The sequence below is a fragment of the Lonchura striata genome, chromosome 35 (assembly GCF_050655825.1).
Source record: "Lonchura striata isolate lonStrDom1 chromosome 35, ASM5065582v1, whole genome shotgun sequence".
In the NCBI taxonomy this organism is placed as follows: Eukaryota; Metazoa; Chordata; class Aves; order Passeriformes; family Estrildidae; genus Lonchura; species Lonchura striata.
Genome location: NC_140737.1, coordinates 86,373 through 112,783, shown reverse-complemented (window position 1 = coordinate 112,783; position 26,411 = coordinate 86,373). Strand labels below are relative to the sequence as shown.

Genomic DNA, 26,411 nt, shown 5'->3' with positions numbered 1-26,411 from the left:
GTTGTGTCTTAAATGGAATTTCCTGTGCTCAGTCAGAATGGGGGGAAACGGTGGAAAAATCCAAATTTTTGGGGCATTTTATCCCAAATTTTTATGGAAAATAATGAAAAAACCCCAATTTTTGGCATTTTCAGCCCAAAGTCGGATTTTTATTGACCCGACACCGAAAATACAAAGTCACAAAAGTAACAAAAACCAAAAAAATTCAAATTTTCATTAAAAAAACAAAAAAAAAGTTAAAAAAGATTCGGAAAAACCCCAAAAAATCCAAAAGAAAATAAAATCTTTCCTCTCAAACCCACATTTGGTGCCACTCATGACTCAAATTTGGGAATTTTTTTTCCAAATTTGCTTTTTATCCTCTAATTTTGAGTTTTTTTCCTCAAACTTTGTCATTTTTTCCCAAATTTTTAAGCATTTTCCTAAAATTTTAATTTCCCCCCAATTTTTGAGTTTATTTTCTGGAATTTTGAGTTTTCCCAAATTATTGTTGTATTTTTTTCCCAATTTTTTCCTGTTTTTCTCGATTTTTTATGTTTTTCCCATGTTTTTGTTTTTTTCCAAAGTTCTGTTGTTTTTTTCTGAATATTTCGTGGTGGTTTTTTTTTCAATTTTTGGGGTTTTTTTTCCCCCCCAAATTTAGGAATGGGAGGTTGGGAAGAGCTCCCAGAGTTGGGTTGGCCAATCCGAGCTGGGCACTGGGAGGACTGGGAATGATGGGAACTCCCCCTGCCATCATTAATTAGCCAATTAATCATCCCCTAATTAATTCGAGGTCGTTCATTTGCCGTGAAAATTCAAAGGCACCAACCCAACGTTGGGTCTTGGGTTGGCCAAGCCCCGTTGGGCACCGGCAGCGCCGGGAACCGACCGGAGCCGTGCAATGGTGGGAATTCCCCATTCCCACATGGAATTAATCAATTAAATCGCCTCTAATTAATTAGGGATCGTTAATTGCGCACCAAATTGGAACGGGAACAAACAGAAAAACCCAACGTTGGGTGTTGGGTTGGCCAAGCCCCGTTGGGCACCGGCAGCGCCGGGAACCGAGCGGAACCGCGCCGACTCCCCGCCTCGCCCTTAATTACCCAACAGGCCCCGGCCCTCATTAACCACGGCGCTAATTACCCACCGGGAAGCCCGGGAACGCCCGGCCCGGCAGCGCCAGCGCCCAGGGCAGCTCCAGCGCCGCCGGCACGGCCGAGGAGCCCGGGAAGGCCGGGAAGGGCAGAGCGGGCGCGGCCGGCAGCGCGGAGGAGGAGGAGGAGGAGGAGGAGGAGGAGGAGGAGGAGGAGGAGGAGGCGGCGGCGGCGGCGGCCTTGCCGTGGGTGCGCCGGTGCCGGTTGAGGTGCGAGCTGCGGCTGAAGCTCTTGCCGCACTCGCGGCACGCGTAGGGCTTCTCGCCGGTGTGGACGCGGCGGTGGATGGTGAGCTCGGAGCGCTGGATGAAGCTCTTGCCGCACTCGGCGCACTGGAAGGGTTTCTCGCCCAGGTGCGTGCGCTGGTGCGTCAGGAGGTTGGAGGAGACGCTGAAGCGCTTGCCGCACTCGCGGCACGCGTACGGCTTCTCGCCCGTGTGCATGCGGCGGTGGATGGTGAGGTCGGATTTCTGGATGAAGCCCTTGGCGCAATCCTGGCACTTGTAGGGCTTCTCGCCGGTGTGGATGCGCCGGTGCTTCACCAGCGCCGAGCGCTGCCCGAAGCTCTTGCCGCACTCCGGGCACGCGTGCGGCTTCTCGGCCGCCGCCGCCTCCTCCGGCCGCCGCCCGCAATCCTGGCACAGCCCGCGGCTCTTCCCGCCATCCTGGCATTTCGGCGACGCCGAGCCGCCGGCACCATGAGAGCGCTGGTGCTTGAGCAGTGCCGCGCCCTGCCCGAAGCAGCGCCCGCACTGCCCGCACTGGAAGAGCCGCCCGTGCCGGTGCGCCGCCAGGAACCCGGCCAGGTGCTCGGGGCAGCGGTAGGACGCGCGCTCGGCCGCGTGGATCTTGCGGTGCCGCTCCAGGTGGGAGCTGACGCTGAAGCGCTTGCCGCACTCGCCGCAGGCGTACGGCCGCTCGCCGGTGTGGACGCGCCGGTGCCGCTCCAGGTCGGAGCGCTGGATGAAGCCCTTGCCGCAGTCGCCGCAGCGGTGCGGCCGCTCGCCGGTGTGGATGCGCCGGTGCTGCGTCAGGTTGGAGCCGCGGCTGAAGCTCTTGCCGCAGTCGCCGCAGCGGTGCGGCCGCTCGCCCGCGTGCGTCTTGCGGTGCTTCGCCAACGCCGAGCGCTGCCCGAAGCTCTTCCCGCAGTCCGGGCAGCGGTGCGGCGCCGATTCCGCCGGCGCCGTCTTGGCGCGGGGCCGCTCGGGCGGGCCCGGCCCGCCGGCGTGTGTGCGCCGGTGCCGGTCCAGGTGGGAGCTGACGCTGAAGCGCTTGCCGCACTCGCCGCAGGCGTAGGGCCGCTCGCCAGTGTGGACGCGCCGGTGCCGCTCCAGGTCGGAGCGCTGGATGAAGCCCTTGCCGCAGTCGCCGCAGCGGTGCGGCCGCTCGCCGGTGTGGATGCGCCGGTGCTGCGCCAGGTTGGAGCCGCGGCTGAAGCCCTTGCCGCAGTCGCCGCAGCGGTGCGGCTTCTCCGGCGCTGCGCCGCCGCGCTCCGGCGGGCGTCGGCGGCGCCGGCCGCAGTCGGAGCAGCGCCGGGGCTGGGCCGCGCTCTTGCCGCACTCGGAGCCGCCGGCGGCGCCCGTTCGGCTCTTCCCGGCACACGGAGCGTCGGGATCGGTCGGTGCCGGAGGCGGCGGCGGCGGCTCCCGGGCGGCCGCAGCGGTGGGATCCTCCTCGGAGCCGCTACCGGCGCCTGCACGGGGGCGGGAGAACCGGAATTGCGCCCAAACCCTTCCAGGATTCCATGGGTGGGGTCGGCGTTGGGCCATCGACCCCGGCCACGGATCCGCCGACCCAAAAATTCCAAAAAAATATCCAAAATTTTCCATGGAATCCCACGGATTGGGTTGGCCTTGGCCCGGTTGACAGCCAAACCTTCTTCTCCACCCAAAACCTCCCAAAATTCCCAAAAAACCCACAAGATCTTCCAAAAGAACCATTTTGGACACCCCCAACCCCGTTTTTTCGGGAATTTTTAGGGAAAAACCTCAAAACTCACCCCCATCTTTGGCCATTCCCAAAAAACCCCACAAGATCTTCCAAAAATTCCATTTTGCACAACCTCAACCCCGTTTCTTTGGGAATTTTTTGGGAAAAACCTCAAAACTCACCCCCATCTTTGCCCATTCCCAAAAAACCCCACAAGATTTTCCAAAAGAACCATTTTGGACACCCCCAACCCCGTTTTTTCGGGAATTTTTAGGGAAAAGCCCCCAGCCTCACCCCCATCTCTGGCCGGTCTGCGGCGGTTCCGGCGTTTTCCGGCCTGGCCCTGCTCCCGCACCAATTCCCGCAGGATTTTCTCCACGCGGCTCCTCCCGGCCGTCTGCAGGATCCGTCCCAGCTGCCGGCGCAGCTCCGGCTCCGCCGCCGCCCCGTCGCCCGCGAGCTCCGGCGGCGCCGGGCAGGGCTGGGGCTCGTCCCCCTCCGCTTCGGCCGCTGGAGAGGGGAAAAAACGGGAAAAAACGCCGGGATTTGGGGAATTCCCCGAAATCTGAAGGGATCTGGGCGGGGTTTACAGGGGGATTCCGGAAAATCCCCAAAGATTTTGGAGGAATTCCTGAAATGCCCAAAGATTTTGGAGGAATTCCTGAAATGCCCAAAGATTTTGGAGGAATTCCTGAAATCCCCAAAGATTTTGGAGGAATTCCTGAAAATCTCCAAAGATTTTGGAGGAATTCCTGAAGATCCCAAAAGATTTTGGAGGAATTCCTGAAAAATCCCAAAGATTTTGGAGGAATTCCTGAAGATCCCAAAAGATTTTGGAGGAATTCCTGAAGATCCCAAAGATTTTGGAGGAATTCCTGAAAATACCAAAAGTTTTGGAGGAATTCCTGAAGATCCCCAAAGATTTTGGAGGAATTCCTGAAGATCCCAAAAGATTTTGGAGGAATTCCTGAAGATCCCAAAAGTTTTGGAGGAATTCCTGAAATGCCCAAAGATTTTGGAGGAATTCCTGAAAATTCCCGGAGATTTTGTCCAATTTTAAGGACAATCCCTGAAAATTCCAAAGATTTTGGGGGGAGGGGGATGCCTGAAAATTACAAGTATTTTGGTGGGATTTTAAGGGAAATTCCTGAAAATCCCGGAAGTTTTCAAGGGAAATTCCTGAAAATCCCTGGACTCACCGGCGCCCAGGCCGCGTCTCCGGTGCGATTCGGCGAAGGCGGTGATCCGCGGCCAGCTGATGGCGATCTCCTCGGCTGCCGGGGCAAAAAACGGGAATTTGGGGAATTCGGGGAATTTCCAGAGGTCATTTTCCCAGCCCGGCTCTGTTTCGGGGCGAAATCCGCAAATTTCGGGCAAATTTTGGTGATTTTTAAGAGAAAAAAACGTTCCAGGGAAACTGAGGCAGCCAAATCCCAGCTGGAATTTTGGGGGCTCAAAGATTCAGAATTTTTTTGGGGTATTGCCACTGGGAATTCCCCAAAAATCAAATTTCTGCCTTGGGCAATGCTCAACATTTTTCCCAAAATTCCCTCAAATTCTCCCCTTGGGGCTCCCAAAAAATTCCCAAATTTGTGCCTTAAGGAATTCACAAAATTCCCACCCCAAAACCTATTAAAAATATTTTCAGATATGAAAACTATTTAAAATATTAATAATAAAATTAAAATATAAAACTATCAAAATGAAAATTATTAACATTAAAATGAGCATTAAAAATATTAATAATAAAGATTAAAATATTAAATTTCAAAATATTAAAATAAATATTTAAAAAGTTAAAATATTTCCCAAAAAAAATCCCAAAATTTCTCCCCCAAAAAAATCTCAAAATTCCCCCCAAAAAATCCCAAAATTTCCCCCCCAAAATTCTCCACTAAGAATTCCCCAAAAATTCCCAAAATTCCTGGATTTCGGGGTGCTCTTACCCAAGGAAATGACGTTCTCGTAGTTCTCCTGCATCTCCCCCAGAGTCCCAAATCCAAATTCTGAAAAATCCCAAAAATCCCCTTCAGGATCCCAAAATCCCAAATTCTGTGGCTTTTTCGGGGGCTGCTTCCCCATTTCTGGGGGGAATTTTGGGGTTATTTAGGGGAAATCTGGGAGAATTTTGGGATTATTTGGGGGAAATTTGGGGTGGATTTGGGAGAATTTTGGGGGTTATTTTGAGATCACTTTGGGGGCATTTTAGGGGAAATTTTGGGGTACTTTTCTGAGAATTTTGGGGTAATTTTGGGATTATTTGGGGGCATTTTAGGGAGGTTGTGTGGGGAATTTGGGGGTAATTTTAGGATGATTTGAGGAGGGATTTTGGGATCATTTCAGGACAATCTGGGGTGGGTTTTGGGGTGATTTTGGGACAATTTGGGCTGGATTTGGGGGGAATTTGGGATTTGCCGGTCCCTGCTGGGAGAGGGGGATCAGCGCGGGGTCCCCCCGGTCGGGGGATCCCGGTCCCGAATCCGAATCCGATCCCAGAATCCCGACCCGGTTCGAATCCCGATGCCGAATCCAATCCCAATTCCGATCCCGTTCCCGGTCCCGGTCCCGTTCCCAACCCGGTTCCAATTCCGATCCCGCTCCGGACCCGTTCCCGGTCCCGTTCCCAGTCCCGTTCCCAGTCCTGTTCCCAGTCCCAGTCCCAGTCCCGTTCCCAGTCCCAGTCCCGTTCCCAGTCCCGTTCCCAGTCCCGTTCCCAGTCCCGTTCCCAGTCCCGTTCCCAGTCCCAGTCCCGTTCCCAGTCCCAGTTCCCAGTCCCAGTCCCGTTCCCAGTCCCGTTCCCAGTCCCGTTCCCAGTCCCAGATCCCAGTCCCGGTCCCGTTCCCAGTCCCAGTCCCGGTCCCGGTCCCGTTCCCAGTCCCAGATCCCAGATCCCAGATCCCAGTCCCAGTCCCAGTCCCGTTCCCAGTCCCAGTTCCCGTTCCCAGTCCCAGTCCCGTTCCCAGTCCCAGTTCCCAGTCCCAGTCCCGTTCCCAGTCCCGTTCCCAGTCCCGTTCCCAGTCCCAGATCCCAGTCCCGGTCCCGGTCCCGCTCCCGGTCCCGTTCCCAGTCCCAGATCCCAGTCCCGGTCCCGGTCCCGTTCCCAGTCCCGGTCCCGCTCCCGGTCCCGTTCCCAGTCCCAGATCCCAGATCCCAGTCCCAGTCCCGTTCCCAGTCCCGTTCCCAGTCCCGTTCCCAGTCCCGGTCCCGCTCCCTTCCCAGTTCGAATCCCGCTCCGGTCCCGCTCCAATCTCGCTCCTGGTCCCGACCCGGTTCGAATCCTGTCCCGCCTGGTCCCGCTCCCGGTCCCAGTCCCGCTCCGGTTCTAATCCCGCTCCGATCCTGGTCCCGACCCGGTTCGAATCCTGATCCCGCCTGGTCCCTGTCCCGGTCCCGCTCCGATCCCGTTCCCGACCCGGTTCTAATCCCGCTCCGATCCCGCTCCCGGTCCGGTTCTAATCCCGCTCCGCTCCCGGTCCCGCTCCCGCTGGAGGCGGCTCCCGGCGTGACCCGGATACAGAGGAGCCGCCGCCGCCTCCTCCTCCTCCTCCTCCTCCTCCTCTTCCTCCTCCTCCTCCTTCTCCTCCTCCTCCTCCTCCTCCTCCTCTTCCTCCTCCCTCTCCCTCTTCCTCCTCCTCCTCCTCCTCCTCCTCCTCCTCCTCCTCCTCCTCCTCCTCCTTCCCTCTCCCCCTCCCGCTCTTCCTCCTCCTCCCTCTCCCTCTTCTTCCTCCCTTATTTCTCCTCCTCCCCCTCTCCCCTTTTCTTCCTCCTCCTCCTCCTCCTCCTCCTCCTCCCCTTCTTCCGCCTCCCCCTCCTCCAAAAACTTCCCAGGGGATCGCCCCAGAAATTCCCAGAATGTCCCCGAGAATTCCCAAAGATTTGCCCCCAAAAGTTCCCCAAAGCGTTCCCAAGGATTTGCCCCAGAAATTCCCAGGATGCTTCGAGAATTCCCCAAGATTTCCCCCACCACCCCCCCAAAAAAAAAAAAAAAAAAAATTCCCAAGATATCAAAAAAATATTGCCAAAGAATTCCCACAGATATGCCCCAAAAATTCCCGAAGCATTCCCAGAGATTTGCACCCAAAAATTCCCAAAATAAACCCAAGGAATTCCCAAAGATTTGCGCCAAAAATTCCCAAAATGCCCCCCAAATTTGCCCCAAGATTTCCTGATTTTCCCAGGGATTTTTTCCAGTTTTTCCCCCGATTTCATCTCCAAGGAAAAATTCTGGAATTCCTCGCTAAATCTAATTTTTATTCACATTACAAACGAAGAAGAGAATTCCAAAAAATCCCCAAAAAAACACCGGGAAAAGCCCCGGAATTCCCGCTTGGCTCCCACCCCGATCCAAGAGGATATTTTGGGATCAAATCCAATTTTTTCCCTGGATTTTCCATTCCGATTTCGGCATTTCCTTCTCGATTTTTCGGGCTCTTTCTGCTGAATAAATACAATAAATTACGGAACCGCCCGGAATTCCGGATTTTCCACAAAACCTCCAGATCGCGGCTTTCCCCTCCCCCCAAAAAAATCCCAAAACCACCCAAAATTCCGGGATTTTCTCCAACTCCATCCCACGGATTTCTTTTTTCCTGGGAAAACTCACACAGGGCGGGATTTTTTTCGGAAAAAACGGAAATTCCATCTTTTTTTTTCTGTATCTACCCTACTTTCCTACTCTACCCTACCCAAAACTACGGCCGGCGACGCCGGGAACGCTCCACGCGGAAAAAAATTCCCGAATTTTCTTTTCACCCTTCCGGCATTTCCTCCTCTCCGTGACTCCGGAGCCGCCCCCGGAGCCGGGATCCCGTCCCGAAATTCCAGCCGGGATCGTGGAGCCGTCGGTGCTTGGCCAACGCTGACGGGTCTCCGAAGGTTCTTCCACATTCGGGGCAGGGTTTTTGGGATTCCACCAAGGATTCCTCACTTTTCTGGGATCCCACCAAGGATTCCCCACTTTTCTGGGATCCCACCAAGGATTCCCCACTTTTCTGGGATTCCACCAAAGATTCCTCACTTTTTTGGGATCCCACCAAGGACTCCTCACTTTTTTGGGATCCCACCAAGGACTCCTCACTTTTTTGGGATCCCACCAAGGAATTCCCCCTTTTTTGGGATCCCACCAAGGATTCCTCACTTTTTTGGGATCCCACCATGGAATTCCCCCTTTTTTGGGATCCCACCAAGGAGTTCCCCCTTTTTCGGGATCCCACCAAGGAGTTCCCCCTTTTTTGGGATTTCACCAAGGATTCCTCCCTTTTTTGGGATTCCACCAAGGAATTCCCCCTTTTTTGGGATTTCACCAAGGATTCCTCACTTTTCTGGGATCCCAACAAGGATTCCTCACTTTTTTGGGATGCCACCAAGGATTCCTCACTTTTTTGGGATCCCGCCAAGGACTCCCCACTTTTTTGGGATTCCACCAAGGACTCCTCACTTTTCTGGGATCCCACCAAGGAGTTCCCCCTTTTTTGGGATTCCACCAAGGATTCCTCACTTTTTTGGGATCCCACCAAGGAATTCCCCCTTTTTTGGGACTCCTCGTGGACCCGCTGGTGCTTCTGGAAGTGCAGCGTGGAGTTGAAGCTCCGTCCGCACTCGCCGCAGACGTGCGGCCGGCCGCCGGCGTGCGTCCGCTGGTGCCGGTAGAGGTGGGACGTCCTGCCGAAGCTCTTGCCGCACTCGGGGCACTCGTAGGGCTTCTCGCCGGTGTGGATGCGCTGGTGCCGCTCCCAGTGGGAGCTCCAGGAGAAGCTCTTGCCGCAGTCCCCGCAGCGGTACGGCTTCTCGGCGCCGCCGTGGACGCGGCGCCGGTGCCGCGCGCACTGCGAGCGGGCGCCGAAGGCCCGGCCGCACTCCTGGCAGCGGACGGGGCCCTCGCCCAGGTGGGCGCGTTGGTGCTTCACCAAGGCGGGCGCGTCGGCGAAGCTCTTGCGGCACAGCGAGCACTTGTAGGGCCGCAGGCCGCTGTGCGTGCGCTGGTGCCGCTCGAAGTGCAGGATGCTGCCGAAGGCGCGCCCGCAGTAGGTGCAGATGTAGGAGCGGCCGCCGGCGTGGCCGCGCTGGTGCCGGTAGAGGTGCGAGCTCCTGGAGAAGCTCTTGCCGCACTCGGGGCACTCGTAGGGCTTCTCGCCGGTGTGGACGCGCCGGTGCCGAAGCCAGTGGGAGCTCCAGGAGAAGCTCTTGCCGCAGTCGCCGCAGCGGAAGGGCAGATCGCCGCCGTGCAGCCGCCGGTGCGCGGCCAGCTCTCGGTCGCGCCGGAAACTCTTCCCGCACTCCCGGCACGTGTAGGGCGAGCCGCGAAGCTTCTCCGGCGCCGCCGGCTGGGCGCCGCCGTGGCCACGCTGGTGCCGGTAGAGGTTGGAGGAGACGTTGAAGCTCTTGCCGCAGCGGGCGCAGCGGAAGGGCCGCTCGCCGGTGTGCGTGCGGCGGTGCTTGGACAGGTGCGAGCCGCAGCCGAAGCTCTTGCCGCACTCGGCGCACTCGTGGCTCTTCCGCAGCGCCGCGACGCCGCCGAGGCCGGAGCAGCTCTGGGACTTGGGGCTCCTGCCGGCCGCCGGCGCCGGGCCCGACTCCGGCTGCCCTGGGGATCGGGGAAAAGGCGGAGTTCGGGGGGGTTCCCCTTCTTGTGGGATTTCTAATGGGCTTTTCCCATTTTTTGTGGAATTTTCCCAACTTTTTACAAGGTTTTCCCTTTCTTTGTGGGATTTCTAATGGGGTTTTCCCATTTTTTGCAGAATTTTCCCGATTTTTTACAGGTTTTTCCCTTTCTTTGTGGGATTTTTAATGGGGTCTTCCCATTTTGTGCGGAATTTTCCCAACTTTTTACAGGGTTTTCCCATTTTGTGTGGAATTTTCCCCATTTTTTACTGGGTTTTCCCATTTTTTGTGGAATTTTCCCCATTTTTTACTGGGTTTTCCCATTTTTTGCGGGATTTTCCCCATTTCTTACAGGTTTTTCCATTTTGTGTGGAATTTTCCCCATTTCTTACAGGGTTTTCCCATTTTTGCAGGATTTTCCCCATTTTTTACTGGGTTTTCCCATTTTTGCAGGATTTTCCCCATTTTTTACTGGGTTTTCCCATTTTGGGTGGAATTTTCCCCATTTTTTACTGGGTTTTCCCATTTTTTGTGGAATTCTCCCCATCTTTAACAGCATTCTCCCATTTCCCCCCCCACCGCCACTTTTTGTGGGACTTTCCCCCATTTTTTATGGATTTTCCCCCCGTTTTTTGTGGGATTTCCCCCCATTTTTTATGGGATTTCTCCCATTTCCCATGGGATTTTATTCCACATTTATAATGGATTTTCCCCCCATTTTTAGTGAGATTTGCCCCCGTTTTTAATGGGATTTCCCCCCATTTTTTGTGGGATTTCTCCCATTTCCCATGGGATTTTTTCCCCCCATTTTCACGGGATTTCCATGGGGATAGAAATGATCAATCCCATTAATTTTAATCCCAATTTCCCCCCTCAATTCCCTGATGAAATCCCATGGGAATGGGATTTTTTGGGATAGGAAATGGGGGGGGGAGGGAGGGGGGAAATCCCATTAATGGGAAAATAATGGAATTCCCGCGGGATTTGGGACTGAGGACACGGATTTATGGGATTTATGGGATTTATGGGATTTATGGGATTTATGGGATTTTCCCAAGGATCCTTCCTGAACTTACCCTGGATCCCGCTGGGGTCGCAGGGATCTTCCTCCCCCTCATCCCCAAAAATCACCTCCGGCTCCGGCTCCTCCTCCTCCTCCTCTTCCTCCCCCCATGGATCCATCGCCCGCCCCGGGATCCTGGAAAATCCCAAAAACAAACAAACGGACCAAAAAAAATCATTTCCAGATCTACAAATTCCCTCAAATTTCAGTCCCCCCAAAAAACCCCCAAATTTCCATTTCTTCCAGGATTTAAAGGCCCCAAATCCTCATTTTTTTCCACAAATTAAAGACCCTAAATCCTCAAATTTCCAGGAATTAGAGACCCCAAATTTTCTCCCAATAATTAAAGACCCCAAAATTCCCAATTTTTTTCCAGGAATTAAAGACCCCCAAACCCCCAAAATCCCCAGAAATTGCTCAGCCCCAAACCCCCAAAATCCCCAGGAATTTCACAACCCCAAATCCCCAATTCTCCCGGGAATCCCACAACCCCAAATCCCCAGATTTCCTGGGAATCCCACAACCCCAAACTCCCAAATTTCCCGGGAATCCCACAACCCCAAATCCCCAAATTTCCCAGGAATCCCACAACCCCAAATCCCCAAATTTCCCCGGAATCCCACAACCCCAAATTCCCAAATTTCCCGGGAATCCCGGCCCCAAATCCCCAAATTTCCCGGGAATCCCACAACCCCAAATCCCCAAATTTCCCGGGAATCCCGGCCCCAACCCCCCCCCCCCCAAATCCCCTCAATTCCCCTCCCCCACCCCGCCCCTCCCCCACCCCACCGGGACAAAGCCGCGGCCTCTCCCCCTCCCCTCCCCCACCCCGATCCCAAAAAAAATTCCCCCAAAAACCCGAAAAAATCCCCCCCACCCCCAAACCGCTCCCGCTTTCATTCCCCGCTTTTTTCCCCCATTTTTCCCCATTTTTTCCCTTTTCTCCCTCTGGCGGCCGCCCCCCACCTTTGCTTTTTCCTGCCCCCCCTTTTTTTTCCCGATATCCCGGATTTTTGCCCTTTTTTTTTTTTTTTCCCTTTTTTTTCTTTTTTTGCTCCAACCCCTTCCTGTGTGTTCTGGGATCTGGGAGCCGACGTGCAACACCCGCCCCTCCCCCTCGCCTTTTTTATTTTAATTATTTTTTTATTTTAATTATTTTTTTATTTTTTTCCCCCATTTTTTTCCCCAACTCCCCCCACCCCAAAATTCCAAACCTTTATTTTATTCCATCCCCGCCCCCCCAACTTCGCTCTTCCAGCTTTTCCTGCGGCATCCAGGTAATTTTTTTTTTTTTTAAATCCCCAAAATCCGCGATATTTTAACTCGGGGTAACAAAAAAAAAAAAAATTAAATAAGAATATCCTCACCCGACCGCGCCCCGCGATGGGAATAATTTCAAAAAAAATAAAAATATTTAAAAAACGGGGATTTCATCCCCAGAAATCCCCCCTTGGATTTTAACCCTTGCAATTCCCGGGTTTTTTCACCGCCTCCCCCACTCCGGATCCGCTTTTCCTGCTCCAAAATTCCCGGTTTTTTGTGGTTTTTCTCTCTCCTCGCATCCCGGCCGAGACCCTCCTCCATTTTTCTGATTTTTCCCCCCGTTTTTAACCCGTATTTTCCCTTTTTTTTCCCCCCGCGATTTTCAGGGGTTTTTTCCCGTTATTTTTCCCTTTTTCCTTGTTTTTATTCCCCCTCTTTTTCCCGTTTTTTTTCCCCTTTTTTTCCCCCTTCTTTACCCGTTTTTTCCCCCATTTCCATCCCGTTTCCCCCCACTTTTTAATTTTTAAATCTCCTTAAATTCCAGCGCCCCCCCATAAAAAAAACAACAAAAATTCCTTTTTTTAACCCCTTCATTCCCTGCATTTTTTTTTCCCATGGAAACACCAAATCCTTCTTTAAACCCTTCCCAAAATTTGAAAAATCTGGATTAGGGTGGGAATTAATCTGGGGATTTGGGGGGGGGGGCTTCCCTAAAATTCCTCAGTTCTCCCAGCCCCAACTCCCCAAAATTCCCTAAGAATTCCCTAAAAATTCCTTTTAAAATTCCCTAAAAAAAATTTCCCCCCCAAAAAAATTTCCCAGACGTGTGAAAACCCCAAATTTAAAGATTTTTTTTTTCCCCCCAAGTTCCCAACATCGGAGCTGGAGCTGTCGGAATTCCAGGGATTTGGGATTTTTTTTCCCCAAAAAAATCTGGGATAAACTCAGAATTCCGTGTGGAGATGCAGGAGAGCTACGAGAGTGTCATTTCCTTGGGTAAGACCCCAAATTTCCTTGGATTCTCCTTCATTTGGGACAGATTTCCTTCATTTTTAATCCAAAAATTGAAATCATTTGGTTTTAATTTAAAACCTCAGAATTAAAGCCCCAATTCTGGCGGGATTTTCCAGGATTTTGATGTCCGAGTCATGCCCAGCCGTTCCCCCAAAAATTTTTGGCAAAATTTGCCTGAAATTTGTGGATTTCGCCCCGAAACAGAGCCGGGCTGGGAAAATGACCTCTGGAAATTCCCCAAATTCCCGTTTTTTGCCCCGGCAGCCGAGGAGATCGCCATCAGCTGGCCGCGGATCACCGCCTTCGCCGAATCGCACCGGAGACGTGGCCTGGGCGCCGGTGAGTCAACGGCGGCCAACGGGCCGGGCCAAGGGCGGTGGGTCTTCCATTGGCCAATGCGACCAAGGTGGGCTCGGGTTCTTCCGTTGGCCAACGTGACCCAAGGTGGGCTCGGGCTCTTCCGTTGGCCAACGCAAACAAGAGAGGCTTTAGATGTTCCAGTTGGCCAACGCGACCCGAGGTGGGCTCGGGCTCTTCCAGTTGGCCAACGCGACCCGAGGTGGGCTCGGGCTCTTCCAGTTGGCCAACGCAACCAAAGGAGGCTTTGGATGTTCCAGTTGGCCTCCCAAGATCCGCAAAACCTCCCAAAATCCCCCCAAAATCCCCAAATCCCATCAAGATCCCCAAGGCTCCCCAAGACCCCAAACCCCTCCAAGATTCCCAAAAACTCCTCCAAGACCCCAAATCCCCAAATCCCCCCAAAATCCCCAAACCCCTCCAAGACCCCAAATCCCCCCAAAATCCCCAAACCCCTCCAAGACCCCAAACCCCCCAGATTTCCCCTTCTCCCCCTCCAGACGCCGCCCCGGCCTCGCTGAGCGGCAACGAGGAGGAAGAGCCGCCGCCGGAGCCTTTGGACAAAGCCGAAATCCCGGGATCGCCGCCGGCACCGAGCCCCGGATCCCCGGCGAGCCCTGCCCGCTCCAAACCCGGCTCCGCCGAGGCGCCGAGCCCGGAGCCCCGCTCCCGAAAAGCGCCGGGAAAACGCCAAGGGAAATCCGGCGGCGGCCGCGGCTTCGAGAAATTCCCCCCGCGGAACCTCCGGTGCCACGACTGCGGCAAATCGTTGGCGCTGCCGAAACGCCGGCGGGCGGCGGAGCGGCCCCGCGGGTGCCCGGCGTGCGGGAAGAGTGTCCGGCTGGGCTCCGGCTTGGTCGCCCACCAACGGCGGCACTCGGGGGAGAATCCCTCCAAGTGCCCGGACTGCGGGAAATCCTTCGGCGCCGGCTCGGCCTTCGCCCGGCAGCGGCGCGTCCACGCCGGCGCCGCGCCGTGCCGCTGCGGCGTCTGCGGGAAGAGCTTCCCGGCCGGCTCGGCGTTGCTGAAGCACCAGAAGCTTCACCTGGAGGAGAAGCCCTACAAGTGCGGCGACTGCGGCAAAGGCTTCAACTGGAACTCGCACCTGGAGCGGCACCGCCGCATCCACACCGGCGAGAAGCCCTACGAGTGCCCCGAGTGCGGCAAGAGCTTCTCCTGGAGCTCGCACCTGGAGCGGCACCGCCGAACGCACTCCGCGGCCCGGCCCGCCGGCCGCTGCGCCGGCTGCGGGGCGGCGGCGCCGGGGCCGCCGGAGCGCGGGGCGCCTAAAACGCCCAAAAACCCCAAAGCGCCCAAAAGCCGGCGGGAGCCGGCGGAGGAACCGCACCACGAGTGCGCCGAACGCGGGAAGGGGCTCGGCCTGGCGGCGGCGTTGGCGCAGCACCGGCGCGGCCACGCTCCCGGCAAACCCTACGAGTGCCGGGAATGCGGGAAAAGCTTCTCCTGGAGTTCCCACCTGGATCGGCACCGGCGCATCCACATGGGGGAGAAACCGTTCCGCTGCGGCAGCTGCGGCAAGAGCTTCTCCCAGAGCTCCCACCTGGAGCGGCACCAGAAAATCCACCGGGAGCCGTGCCGGGAATGCGGCGAGGCCGGCGGGACGGAGGGTGGGAAGAGGCTCCAGAAACGCCGCCGCGCTTCGGGGGAGCCGCGCGGCGACTGCGGCGCGGGGGCGGCGCGGGAGGAGAAATGCGGCGAGTGCGGGAGAAACCCGGGGCCGGGTGTGGGGCCGGGTGTGGCGTCGAACGCCGGGAATTTGAAGGATCAAGGCACGCAGACCGGCGAGAAGCCGCACGCGTGCCCGGAGTGCGGGAAGAGCTTCGCGCAAAGCTCGGCGCTGGCCAAGCACCGGCGGCTGCACACGGGCGAGAAGCCGCACGCGTGCCCCGAGTGCGGGAAGAGCTTCGGCGTGCGCTCCAACCTGGTCAAGCACCGCCGCACGCACCTGGGCGAGAAGCCCTACAAGTGCCCCGAGTGCGCCAAGGGCTTCATCCAGAAATCCGACCTGACCAAGCACCGCCGCATGCACACGGGCGAGAAGCCGTACGCGTGCCGCGAGTGCGGCAAGCGCTTCAGCGTCTCCTCCAACCTCATCAAGCACCGCCGCATCCACCTGGGCGAGAAACCCTTCCAGTGCGCCGAGTGCGGCAAGAGCTTCATCCAGCGCTCCGAGCTCACCATCCACCGCCGCGTCCACACCGGCGAGAAGCCCTACGCGTGCCGCGAGTGTGGCAAGAGCTTCAGCCGCAGCTCGCACCTCAACCGGCACCGGCGCACCCACGGCAAGGCCGCCGCCGCCGCCGCCGCCGCCTCCTCCTCCTCCTCCTCCTCCTCCGCGCTGCCGGCCGCGCCCGCTCTGCCCTTCCCGGCCTTCCCGGGCTCCTCGGCCGTGCCGGCGGCGCTGGAGCTGCCCTGGGCGCTGGCGCTGCCGGGCCGGGCGTTCCCGGGCTTCCCGGTGGGTAATTAGCGCCGTGGTTAATGAGGGCCGGGGCCCGTTGGGTAATTAAGGGCGAGGCGGGGCGTCGGCGCGGTTCCGCTCGGTTCCCGGCGCTGCCGGTGCCCAACGGGGCTTGGCCAACCCGAGACACAACGTTGGGTTTTTCTGTTTGTTCCCGTTCCAATTTGGTGCCCAATTAACGATCCCTAATTAATTGGAGGTGATTTAATTGATTAATTCCACGTGGGAATGGGGAATTCCCATCACTGTACGGCTCCGGTCGGTTCCCGGCGCTGCCGGTGCCCAACGGGGCTTGGCCAACCCAAGACCCAACGTTGGGTTTGGTCTCCCTTTGTTCCTGTTCCAATTCGGTGCACAATTAACGATCCCTAATTAATTGGAGGTGATTTAATTGATTAATTCCATGTGGGAATGGGGAATTCCCATCACTGCAGGGCTCCGGTCGGTTCCCGGCACTGCCGGTGCCCAACGGGGCTTGGCCAACCCAAGACCCAACGTTGGGTTGGTGCCTTTGAATTTTCACGGCAAATGAACGACCTCGAATTAATTAGGGGATGATTAATTGGCTAATTAATGATGGCAGGGGGAGTTCCCAACATTCCCATCATTCCCAGTGCTCCCAGTGACCAACTGGGATTTGTTGATCCCAAAATCCGACATCAGCGCCGTCGTTTTCCCGGAATTCCGCGGGAATTTTTGGGAATTTTTTGGGAATTAAAAAAAATTTTTTTGGGGAATTGAAAAAAAAATTTTTTTTTAATTTTAAAAAATTTTTTGGGAAGTTTTTGATTTTTTTAGGGATTTTTTTTTTAAATTTAATTTTTTTTAGGAACATTTTGGGAATTTTTAAAATTTTTTGGGGGAATATTTTAGAAATTTTTTGGGGAATTTTTTATGTTTTCCCGATTTTTCCATTCGTGTTCATGGTGAATTTTTTGGGATTTTTTTATTTCTGGAATGGGGTGGGAAAAATTCTGGGGGGGTGGGAAAAACGGGAATGCGGGAGGGAAAAATGAGGAAAATGCAAAATGGATTTTAGGAAAAGAAGAAATCCCAAGAAAGGGGAAAAAAAAGGAAAATATTCCAGGAAAGAAATGGAATTCAGGGGTAGGAAATGGAATTTTTTTATGCCTGAAAAGGAGGAAAAATCGGGAATTGCGAAGATTTCTGTGGAAAATGGAGAAAAATTCTGGAGATTTTTTGGGAGGGATTTGTTGGTTTGGCGGGAAAATGGGGAAAAATGGGAAAATGATGGGAAAAATGTGGGAAAGATAATGGAAAAATAAAGGGAAAATGGGAAAATAATGAAAAATTGTGGGAAAATATGGAAAAAATGTGGCAAATGTGGAAAATAATGGAAAAATTATTGAAAAATAAAGGAAACATAATGTGGGAAAATGTAAAAATGTTTAAACTTGGGAAAATAATGGGAAAATGTGGAAAAATGATGGAAAAATAAAGGAAAAATGATGGAAAAATAAAGGAAAAAATGATGGAAAAAGAATGGGGAAATGATGAAAAATGGAAAGAAAAGGAGGGTTAAACATTGAAAAATTTGGGAAAAATGTAGGAATCCTCCCAAAATCCCGGGAAATTCCGGAATTTCCGAGGTGGTGACCAAGCCAAATTTTTGTTTTTCCAGGAAAAATTTGGGAATTTTCTCCCAGAGCCTTTTCCAGGAGTCGAAATAAATGAGGAATTCCCAGATTTTCCTGCCTGGAATTTTCCTTGTCCGTGCAGCCGGGCCTGGGGAAATTCCCGAGGCTTGGGGGGGTTCCCCAATTTCTGGGAATATTCCGAATTTTTGGGGGGCTTTCACCATTTATTGTGAGTTTTTCCTTTTTTGGATGGAAATTCCCATTTTTGGGTGCCTATTACCAGTTTGGGGTGGATATTCCCTTTTTGGGGAGATTTTGGATTGGTATTTTCATGTCTGGGGGGAGTTTTCCCATTTTTTGGTGAATTTTCCCCATTTTTATTTTAGGTTTTCCCACCTTTTTTGGGGGAAAAATTTCCCTTTTTTTTAGATTTTCCTCCTTTTTTTGGGGGAGTTTTCCTGGGAGCAAAAAATTGGGATAAAAATAATCCCCAAAAAAACGGGAAAATCCCCAAAAATAAAGAGGAAAACACCAAAAAGTTTTCCCCAAAAAGGGGAATAATCCCCCCTAAAAAAATCCTTGGATGAAGCGAGAAAAACCTTGGGAATGTCGAGGTAAGAAAAACAGGAATTACAAGAAGAAGGAATTTTATTGTTATCAACAATTTCCCGGGATTTCCCCCTCCCCGAATTCCCAAATTCCTGAAATTTCCCGGAATTCTGGCGGAGCTGGGGGAGGATTTTAGGGATTTTTTGGGATTTTTGGGATGTGAAATCCATGGGAATTCCCGGGGCTGCCTCGAACTGGGGGATTCTCATCACAACCCCTCCCAAAAAATTCCGGAATTCCCAAAATTCCCGGAATTCCCAAAAATTCCTGACTCCCCCCCTTAGTGCAATTGGGTTCCTCTCTTGGTTTTGGGGTGGGAAAAGGGGAATTAGCCCAAAAGAAATTTGGGAATTCTGGGGGGAAACGGGGAATTTTGGGGGGTGGGAGTCCCAAAAAATCCGAAATTCCAGGAATTCCCAAAAAAATCTCAAACTCCAGGGATTTATTCCCAAAAATTCCCAAATTTCAGGGATTTATTCCCCAAAAAAATCTCAAATTCCAAGGATTTAACTCCAAATCCCCAAAATTCCGAGGATTTATCCCTGAAATTCCAGAGATTTATTCCCAAAAAACCCCCACATTCCTGGGGATTTAACCCCCAAATTTCCTGGATTTATCCCCAAAATCCTCTCCAGGAATTCTATTGGAATTTTTTGGTTATTCCAGAGTCCAAAACTTTTTTTTTTTAAATTTCCTGGAATTTTTCAGGATTTCTTTGGAATTTTGAGGGGGATTTCCAGGATTTTGGGGCGCTTTTTTTTTTTCCGTTAATTTTTGGGGATTTTTCAGGATTTCCTGAGGATTCCGTGGGATTTTTCGGGATCTCTTGTGAACTTTTGGGATTTCCTGGGATTTTCCAGGATTTCCTTGGAATTTTGTGGGACTTCCTCAGGATTTTGTGGGGTTTCCTTGGAACTTTCTGGGATTTCCCAGGACTTTGTGGAATTTCTTTGGGGATTTTTTAGGATTTTGTTGGATTCCCCCGGGACTTTTCAGGATTGTGTGGGATTTCCATGGGATTTTTTTTGATTTCCTTGGAATTCTGTGGGATTTTCACGAGACTTTCCAGAATTTGGTGGGATTTCCTTAGGATTTCCCAGGATTTTGTGGGATTTCTTTGGGATTTGCTGGGATTTTTCCAGATTTCCCGGGATTTCCTTGGAATTTTTGGGGATTTCCTGGGATTTTTTTGGATTCCCCGGGGTTTTTGGTGAACTCCCTTGGGATTCTTGGGGAATTCCCGGATTTGCTCCCGGCTCTCAGAGGCTGACGCTCCGGTGGTGCCGGAAATTCCGGCGCCGCTCCCGGCCCTCGCCCAGCTCCTCGCTGTGCAGGCTCAGCGCGTCCGGAATTCCCGAAATTCCCGGAATTCCCGCCAGGTGCTCCACGGAGTCGAATTTCTGCAGGTCGGAGGCGATGCTCTGCAGGCTCAGCAGCGACAGCGAATCCCCGGATGGCGACGCTTCCCGTGGAATTCCGGGAATTTCCCCGGGAATTCCACACGTTCCGGCCAGGATTCCGTCGGGAATTCCGGGAATTTCACCCAAAATTCGGAGGTTTTCCCCCAGAATTCCCGGAATTCTGCTCGTCCTGGCCGGGGTTTCGTCAGGAATTCCGGGAATTTCCCCCCGAATTCCGGGAATTCTGCTCGTCCTGGCCGGGGTTTCGTCAGGAATTCCGGGAATTTCACTCGGAATTCCGGGAATTCTGCTCGTTCTGGCTGGGGTTTCGCTGGGATTTTCCCTGGGAATTCCCGTCAGAATTCCAAGATTTTCGCACGGAATTCCAGGGATTCTTCCCATTCCAGATGAGGCCTCCCTGGGAAGATTTTCCTCAGGAATTCCGCCCGTTCCGGCCAGGATTTCTGCGGGAATTCCGGGGGTTTCGCCGGGAATCCGGGGGATCTCCACGGGACTTTTGGGGATGTCTCCGGGAATCCCGGGGCTTTTCCCGGGAATGCCGTGGATCTCGGCGCTCCGGGGGCCGCCCTCGGCTCCCAGGGGGCTCTCCCGGAGTTTTTTTTTCCGGAGGATCCTCTGGAGTCTCCGGGCGTGGATCTCCTCGCTGATCTGCTCCAGGTTCCGCAGGGCCACGGCGTAGCGCAGCTTGGCCTGGGAGACGGCGCATTCCAGGGAATTCACCCGGGATTTGTCCTCCTGGAAAAGGGGCGGGCGGGAATGGCCGGAATTCCCGGGGGAAACGCAGAAATCCCGGCGGGAATCCCTCAAAGCTTGCGGAAAACCCAGGAAAAAACGAGCCGGAGCCCCAAAAACTCCCAGTCCCTCCCAGTGCTCCCAGTCCATCCCAGTTCCCTCCCACTGCTCCCAGTCTCCGGCCAAACTGGGACTCCCAGTCCCTCCCAGTGCTCCCAGTCTCCGGCCAAACTGGGACTCCCGGTCCTTCCCAGTGATCCCAGTCCATCCCAGTTTGATCCCAGTGCTCTTTAATCCCACTCCCAGTGCTCCCAGTCCATCCCAGTCCCTCCCTGTTCCCATTCCCAGTGCTCCCAGTTCCCTCCCAGTGCTCCCAGTTAAATCCAGTTCCCTCCCAGTGCTCTTTAATCGCACTTCCAGTGATCCCAGTGCTCCCAGTTCCATCCCAGCACTCCCAGTTCCCATTCCCAGCACTCCCAGTTCCCACTCCCAGCGCTCCCAGCGCTCCCAGTTCCCTCCCAGCGGCCCCAGTTTGCCCAGTACCTCGAGGCGCAGGTTGAACTGGGCCTTCAGCTCGAAGTAGGGCCGGCTGCGGGCGATGTCGCGCCGCAGGGATTTCTGCAGCCGCTGCACCTCGGCCTCGGCCTCCTGGCAGAGCCGCGTGGCGCGCCGGTGCTCCCGCTCGCTCCGCAGCCGCTCCTGCTCCGCCTCGTTCACCTGCCGGGCCCAGGCTGCCGCGATTCCCGTCGGGAAGGGCATTCCCGAAAACCCCCGCGGGAACCCGGCCGGAAACGGCGAGAAACGGCCGAAAAACGGCCGAAAACGGCGGAAAAACGGCCGAAAAACGGCCAAAACCGGCGGAAAAACGGCCGAAAAACGGCCAAAAACGGCGGAAAAACGGCCGAAAAACGGGTCGGGGTTTGGGATTTGGGAAGGGAGGAAATCCTGGACAATTTGTTGGGAATGAGGGAAATCCCTGGAAAATGTTTGGGAATGGAGGAAATCCCAACAAGAAAAGTGAAAAATGGGGAATTCCCAAAAGAAGGGGTCAGAAATGAGGGAATAGCCTCGAAAAAAACCCAAGAAAAATCCCAAAAAAGCTCCAAATTTTCTTTGACTCATTTAAAACCTTCTCCAGCCATCCCAAACTCCATCCCACCTTCTCCAAAGCTTGTTCCACCTTCTCCAATCCCCATCCCACCTTCCCCAAACCCCATCCCACCTTCTACAAATCCCATTCTACCTTCTTGAATTCCATTCCACCTTCTCCAAATCCCATCCCACCTTCTCCAAACCCCATCCCACCTTCTCCAATCCCATTCCACCTTCTCCAAACCTTGTTCCACCTTCTCCAACCCCATCCCACCTTCTCCAAACCTTCTCCAACCCCACTCCCACCATCCCAAACCTCTCCAAGCCCCCCGAAGCCATTCCCGGGTGTCCCACCTTCCTGGTGGCGTGGTTGAGCATCTCCTGCCAGGTGGGGTCCAGGCGGTTCTTGCCAGTGCCCATCCCCTGCTCGGCCACGAAGACCATCTCGCGCGCGGCGTTGTGCATGCCCACCGCCCGCTCGTAGCGCAGCGCCGCCCGCTGTGTCTCCTGCTGCGCCTGCAAGAGACGCCGGGCCGCGATTCCGGCGGTTCCGGCAATTCCGGGACTGCCCGAAACGGCGACGCGTGGCCTTGGGGGAGTTGGGTGGGTGGGATGGGGACTGGAGAAGGTGGGATGGGGATTGGAGAAGGTAGGATGGGATTGGAGAAGGTGGGATGGGGTTTGGAGAAGGTGGGATGGGGTTTGGAATGGCTGGAGAAGGTTTGGAGAAGGTGGAACAAGGTTTGGAGAAGGTGGGATGGGGTTTGGAATGGCTGGAGAAGGTTTGGAGAAGGTGGAACAAGGTTTGGAGAAGGTGGGATGGGGTTTGGAATGGCTGGAGAAGGTTTGGAGAAGGTGAGATGGGGACTGGGATTGGCTGGAGAAGGTTCAGGATGGGTGGAAAAGCTTTGGGACGCATGGGGTAGAATTTGGGACCAGAATTCCCATTTTTTCCCCATTTTTTCCCGTTTTCCCCAGCTTTCCCCCCAAAGCCGCACCTCCTTGGCTCTCCTGCGCGCCTCGTAGTAGGGCCGGGCTCGGTCGATGCAGGCGCCCAGCTGGGAGCCCTGCGAGTTCAACTTCCGGGCCGAGTCCGAGAGGACGCGCCGATAGCGGCACCGGGCGGCCTGGAACCAGTTCGGACTGGTCTGGACTGGTTTGGGACTGGGAAACCAGTTTGGGACAGGTCTGGACTGGTTTGGGACTGGTCTGAACTGGTTCAGGACTGGGAAACCAGTTTGGGACTGGCCTGGACTGGTTTGGGACTGGTCTGAACTGGTTTGGGACTGGGAAACCAGTTTGGGACTGGTCTGGACTGGTTTGGGACTGGTCTGAACTGGTTCGGGACTGGGAAACCAGTTTGGGATTGGTTTGGAAAAAAAAAAAAACATTTTTCCCATATTTTTCCCCAAATCCTTCTCCCAGTTCCCTCCCAGTCCCTCCCAGTCCATCCCAGTCCCTCCCAGTTCCTCCCAGTCCCATCCCAGTCCCTCCCATTTCCCTCCCATTTCCCTCCCAGTCCCTCCCAGTCCATCCCAGTTCCTCCCAGTTCTCTCCCAGTCCCTCCCAGTTCCCTCCCAGTTTATCCCAGTCCCTCCCAGTCCCTCCCAGTTCTCTCCCAGTCCATCCCAGTCCCTCCCAGTTCTCCCAGTTGCTCACATCCAGCTCCAGCTCCCCGCGGTTGATTTCAGCGTTGGCCTCGTTCAGGTGTTCCAGCTCCTCCTGCACCCAAAAATTTGGGATAAAAACCCCAAAAATTGGGAAAAAAAAGACCCCAAAAACTTCCAAAATTTGGGAGATCCCAAAAGACGGGAAAAAAACCCCAAAATTTGGGATAAAACCCCAAAAATCTGGGAAAAATGGCAAAAAAATCTTCAAAAATCTGCCCCAGAATGCCAAATTTTTGGGGATTTCCCCCAAAATTCTCAAGACTCCCCCTAAAATTCCCCAAAATTTCCCCCAAGTCCCCCAATTCCGGGATTTTCCCTCAAAAGTCCCCCCAAATCCTAAAATCTCCCTCAAAAAGCCCCAGAATTGCCCAAAAATCACCAAATTTGGACCCCAAAATCCTCGGATTTCCCCCAGAATCCCTGAATTTGGATCCCAAACCCCCCAAAATCCCAAATTTTCTGTGATTTTTCTACCAAAGCCCCGAAATTCCAACCCCCCCAAAAATGTGGGATTTTGCCCCAGATTCCCACCTGGATCCGGGGGTCCAGCTCTTCCTCCTCCTCCTCCTCCTCCTCCTCCTCGGGGGGATTCCCGGGATTTTCCGAATCCCCCATTTTGGGATCCCCCGAAATTCCAGGGGGCCATCCAAGGGGGGGGAGGGGCTCAATCCATTGTTTTGGGAATTTTTTTGGGAATTTTTAACGAGTTTTGGGAGACTGGGACAGGGGGAGCTGCAAAAAAAAAAAAAAAGGAAAATGTTAAAATTTGGGGATTTTTTTGGTGAAATTTTGGGGTTTGGGGTGAGTTTGGAGACTCCAAATTTGGGAATGTTCTGGAATTCCCAGAAGATTTGCATAAATTTGCCCAAATTAAAAAAAAATAAACCAAAATTCACTCAAATTCCCAAAAAATTCCACCACAAATCAGTCAAATTCCCAAATAACCACCAAAATTCCCCCAAATCCCTCAAAATTCCCCCAAAATTCCTGAATTCCCACCCAAATATTCCCGAATTCCCTCAAAATCTCACCCATGACCCCAAAATTTCCACAAAATTCCCCCAAATTCATCCCGAAATCCCACCAGTGACCCCAAAATTCCCTTAAATTCCCCCAGAAATCCCCGAAATTCCCACCGAATTCCCAGCAAGTCCCTCAAAATTCCCCCCCAAACTCCCGCACGGCCACGACCCCCCCCACCCCTTTAATCTCCCCGATCCCCGACTGCCGAAATTCCCAAATTTCCCTCAGAATTGGCCAAAAATCCTCAAATTTCCCCCAAATCCCCCCCCCCCCCCCCCCCGGCCTGTGTTTACCCCCCGCTCCGCCGCCGCCGCGGGGCCGCTCCCCCACCGGAACCGGAAGTTCCCCGCGCCTCCACCTGCCGTACAACATGGCGGCGCCCCTGCTTTTTAAAACCCGGAATTTCTGCCGTTCTCCCGCTTCCCCTTGGGTTTAAATCGGTGTCGGGAGTTAAACGGTGATGGCGGATCCGTCTCGCCCGATTTGGCCCCGATTTGAGGTAAAAAATCCTTTAAAAGAGCACCGGGGGTGGTGGCAGCGTGCCGCCATCTTGTTGACCGGCTACACCGCCCCTCAAGATGGCGGCGAGGCCAAGGAACGGTTGGACGGAACGACTCAAAATCGGAAGGGGGAAGGCTTCGTGAGCCCCCAGAGCTAACTGAAACCCCCAGGCATCGCCAAAGCCCCCCGCGCTCATTTAAAACTTGGGTTCACCCCCGGTTCCCGCGCCACTCCCATACCGGAAAAGGAAGAGCCGCCATCTTCCTCCTGCCGTACAACATGGCGGCTCCCTCTGCCCTCCGTTTCCCTGCCTCTCGCCCGGTTTGGGGAGCTCAAATCAGTCCCGGGAGTGAAATCGGTGCTGCTGAACCGTCGCGTTTGGTTTGGCCCCGGTTCGGTTTGAAATGCGGCGAGGAACGGCAGCGGGGGTGGCTCGCTGGGTGACGCCATCTTGTGTTACGGCACCGCCGCGCCGCAAGATGGCGGCGGGGGCGTCACCGCCATTTTGAATTCCTTTGATTCATTTCCAATTCATTTCCTTTAATTTATTTCAATTTTTTTTATCAGTCGAATTTATTTTAATTTTTTAAATTTTGTTTCTTTTCCGGCGGAATCTCAGATCCAGCAGGATTTCGGATCCACCTCTTTTGTTTCCCAAATCCGCCTTTTTTTTCCCCAAATCCTGCCTTTTTCTTCCATAAAATCCCTCCCGTTTTCCCAAATCCCACCTTTTTTCCCCCACTCCTCCTTTTCCGTTAATCCCAAAAATTCCGCCCCAAAAGTCTTCCCGAAAAGTAAATAAATAAAAAAAATCACGATTTATCCCAGAAATCTGTTTTGGGGTTTCTCCTTTCTGCTCGTCTCACTCTGGGATTTTTGAGAGTTTTTGGGGGGATTCTTTTGGAATTTTTTCTGCTAAGATTCTCAGGAATTCCAGGGGGCCTTTTTGGTGTGGGAATGACCAACAAATAAGTGGAATTTTGGGGTTGGAATGAGGGAAAAAAGTGGGAATTTGGGAGGAAATCTGCAGGAAAATGTGGGAACTGGGGCTGGAATTTCGAGATCTCTCTCAAATCAACGAAATCTTTCACAAAAAATGCAAAATTCCCCCTCAAAATGCACAAATTTTCCCCAAATCTCTTCTAAAATCGCAAAATTCTCCCCGACATCCCCAAAATTCCCCCCTAAAATCTCTAAATTCCCCCCAAACCCCCAAAATCCCTGCAAAATCCCCAAATTTTCCCTCCAAAACACCGAATTCCCCTCAAACTCCCCCGAAACCCCCAAATTTCCCCCAATTTCCCTTCCAAACCCCCAAATTTCCTCCATAAAACCCCCAAAATCTCCAAATTTTCCTCAAATTCCCCCAAATCCCCCCAAATCCCTGAATTTTCCCCAAACTCCCACAAAACCCCCGAATTTCCCCAAAATCCCCCCAAAACCACCAAATTTTTCCCCAAATCCCCCAAACCCCCCGAATTTCCCCAAACTCCCCCAAAACCCCCAAATTTTTCCCAAATCCCCCCAAATCCCTCAAATTTCCCCCCAAATCCCCCCCAAAATCCCTAAATGTTCCCCAAACTCCCTCAAAACTCGCCAATTTTTTCCCAAAATCCCCCAAACCCCCCGAATTTCCCCAAACTCCCCCAAAACCCCCCAATTTTTCCCAAATCCCCCCAAATCCCCCAAATTTCCCCCCAAAATCCCTAAATGTTCCCCAAACTGCCCCAAAACTCGTCAATTTTTCCCAAAATCCCCCCAAATCCCTCAAATTTCCCCCCATATCCCCCCAAAATCCTTATTTTTCCCCCAAACTCCCCCAAAACTCGCCAATTTTTCCCCAAATCCCCCCAACCCCCCAATTTTTTCCCAAAATCTCCCAAAACCCCCAAATTTCCCCAAAATCCCTAAATTGTCCCCA

The 26,411-nt window shown here is 53.6% G+C and overlaps 4 protein-coding genes across 6 annotated transcripts; 1 reads left to right on the top strand and 3 right to left on the bottom strand.

Annotated features, from left to right (window-relative positions):
* Nucleotides 1–118: 118 nt before the first annotated feature.
* On the bottom strand, nucleotides 119–6,624 carry LOC110481855 (uncharacterized). Its single transcript, XM_085565228.1, has 5 exons — nucleotides 6,419–6,624; nucleotides 5,015–5,074; nucleotides 4,268–4,342; nucleotides 3,363–3,578; nucleotides 119–2,832 (listed from the first exon to the last, which is right to left on the bottom strand). The coding sequence occupies exons 2-5, from the start codon at nucleotides 5,046–5,048 to the stop codon at nucleotides 1,121–1,123; spliced, it is 2,037 nt and encodes a 678-aa protein (XP_085421354.1). The 5' UTR covers nucleotides 5,049–5,074; nucleotides 6,419–6,624; the 3' UTR covers nucleotides 119–1,120.
* A 674-nt stretch (nucleotides 6,625–7,298) lies between these two features.
* LOC146764202 (uncharacterized) lies at nucleotides 7,299–11,783 on the bottom strand. Its single transcript, XM_085565229.1, has 3 exons — nucleotides 11,698–11,783; nucleotides 10,745–10,866; nucleotides 7,299–9,651 (listed from the first exon to the last, which is right to left on the bottom strand). Exons 2-3 carry the CDS (start codon nucleotides 10,848–10,850, stop codon nucleotides 7,817–7,819), a joined length of 1,941 nt encoding a protein of 646 aa, XP_085421355.1. The 5' UTR covers nucleotides 10,851–10,866; nucleotides 11,698–11,783; the 3' UTR covers nucleotides 7,299–7,816.
* A 235-nt stretch (nucleotides 11,784–12,018) lies between these two features.
* On the top strand, nucleotides 12,019–17,242 carry LOC144247643 (uncharacterized). 2 transcript variants are annotated; one of them, XM_085565226.1, is made up of 4 exons: nucleotides 12,019–12,263; nucleotides 12,862–12,990; nucleotides 13,213–13,347; nucleotides 13,866–17,242. In XM_085565226.1, exons 2-4 carry the CDS (start codon nucleotides 12,957–12,959, stop codon nucleotides 15,851–15,853), a joined length of 2,157 nt encoding a protein of 718 aa, XP_085421352.1. In that variant the 5' UTR covers nucleotides 12,019–12,263; nucleotides 12,862–12,956; the 3' UTR covers nucleotides 15,854–17,242. The 2 variants fall into 2 exon arrangements, with proteins under 2 accessions (XP_085421352.1, XP_085421353.1); XM_085565227.1 differs by having other exon boundaries at nucleotides 12,040–12,990; nucleotides 13,273–13,347.
* An 830-nt stretch (nucleotides 17,243–18,072) lies between these two features.
* On the bottom strand, nucleotides 18,073–25,801 carry SH3BP5L (SH3 binding domain protein 5 like). Of its 2 annotated transcripts, none has more exons than XM_085565230.1 (7): nucleotides 24,730–25,801; nucleotides 23,498–23,698; nucleotides 22,956–23,018; nucleotides 22,295–22,423; nucleotides 21,651–21,812; nucleotides 20,748–20,921; nucleotides 18,073–20,207 (listed from the first exon to the last, which is right to left on the bottom strand). In XM_085565230.1, the coding sequence occupies exons 2-7, from the start codon at nucleotides 23,579–23,581 to the stop codon at nucleotides 19,311–19,313; spliced, it is 1,509 nt and encodes a 502-aa protein (XP_085421356.1). In that variant the 5' UTR covers nucleotides 23,582–23,698; nucleotides 24,730–25,801; the 3' UTR covers nucleotides 18,073–19,310. The 2 variants fall into 2 exon arrangements, with proteins under 2 accessions (XP_085421356.1, XP_077645066.2); XM_077788940.2 differs by lacking the exon at nucleotides 24,730–25,801 and adding an exon at nucleotides 24,283–24,327.
* Between the last annotated feature and the right edge of the window lie 610 nt (nucleotides 25,802–26,411).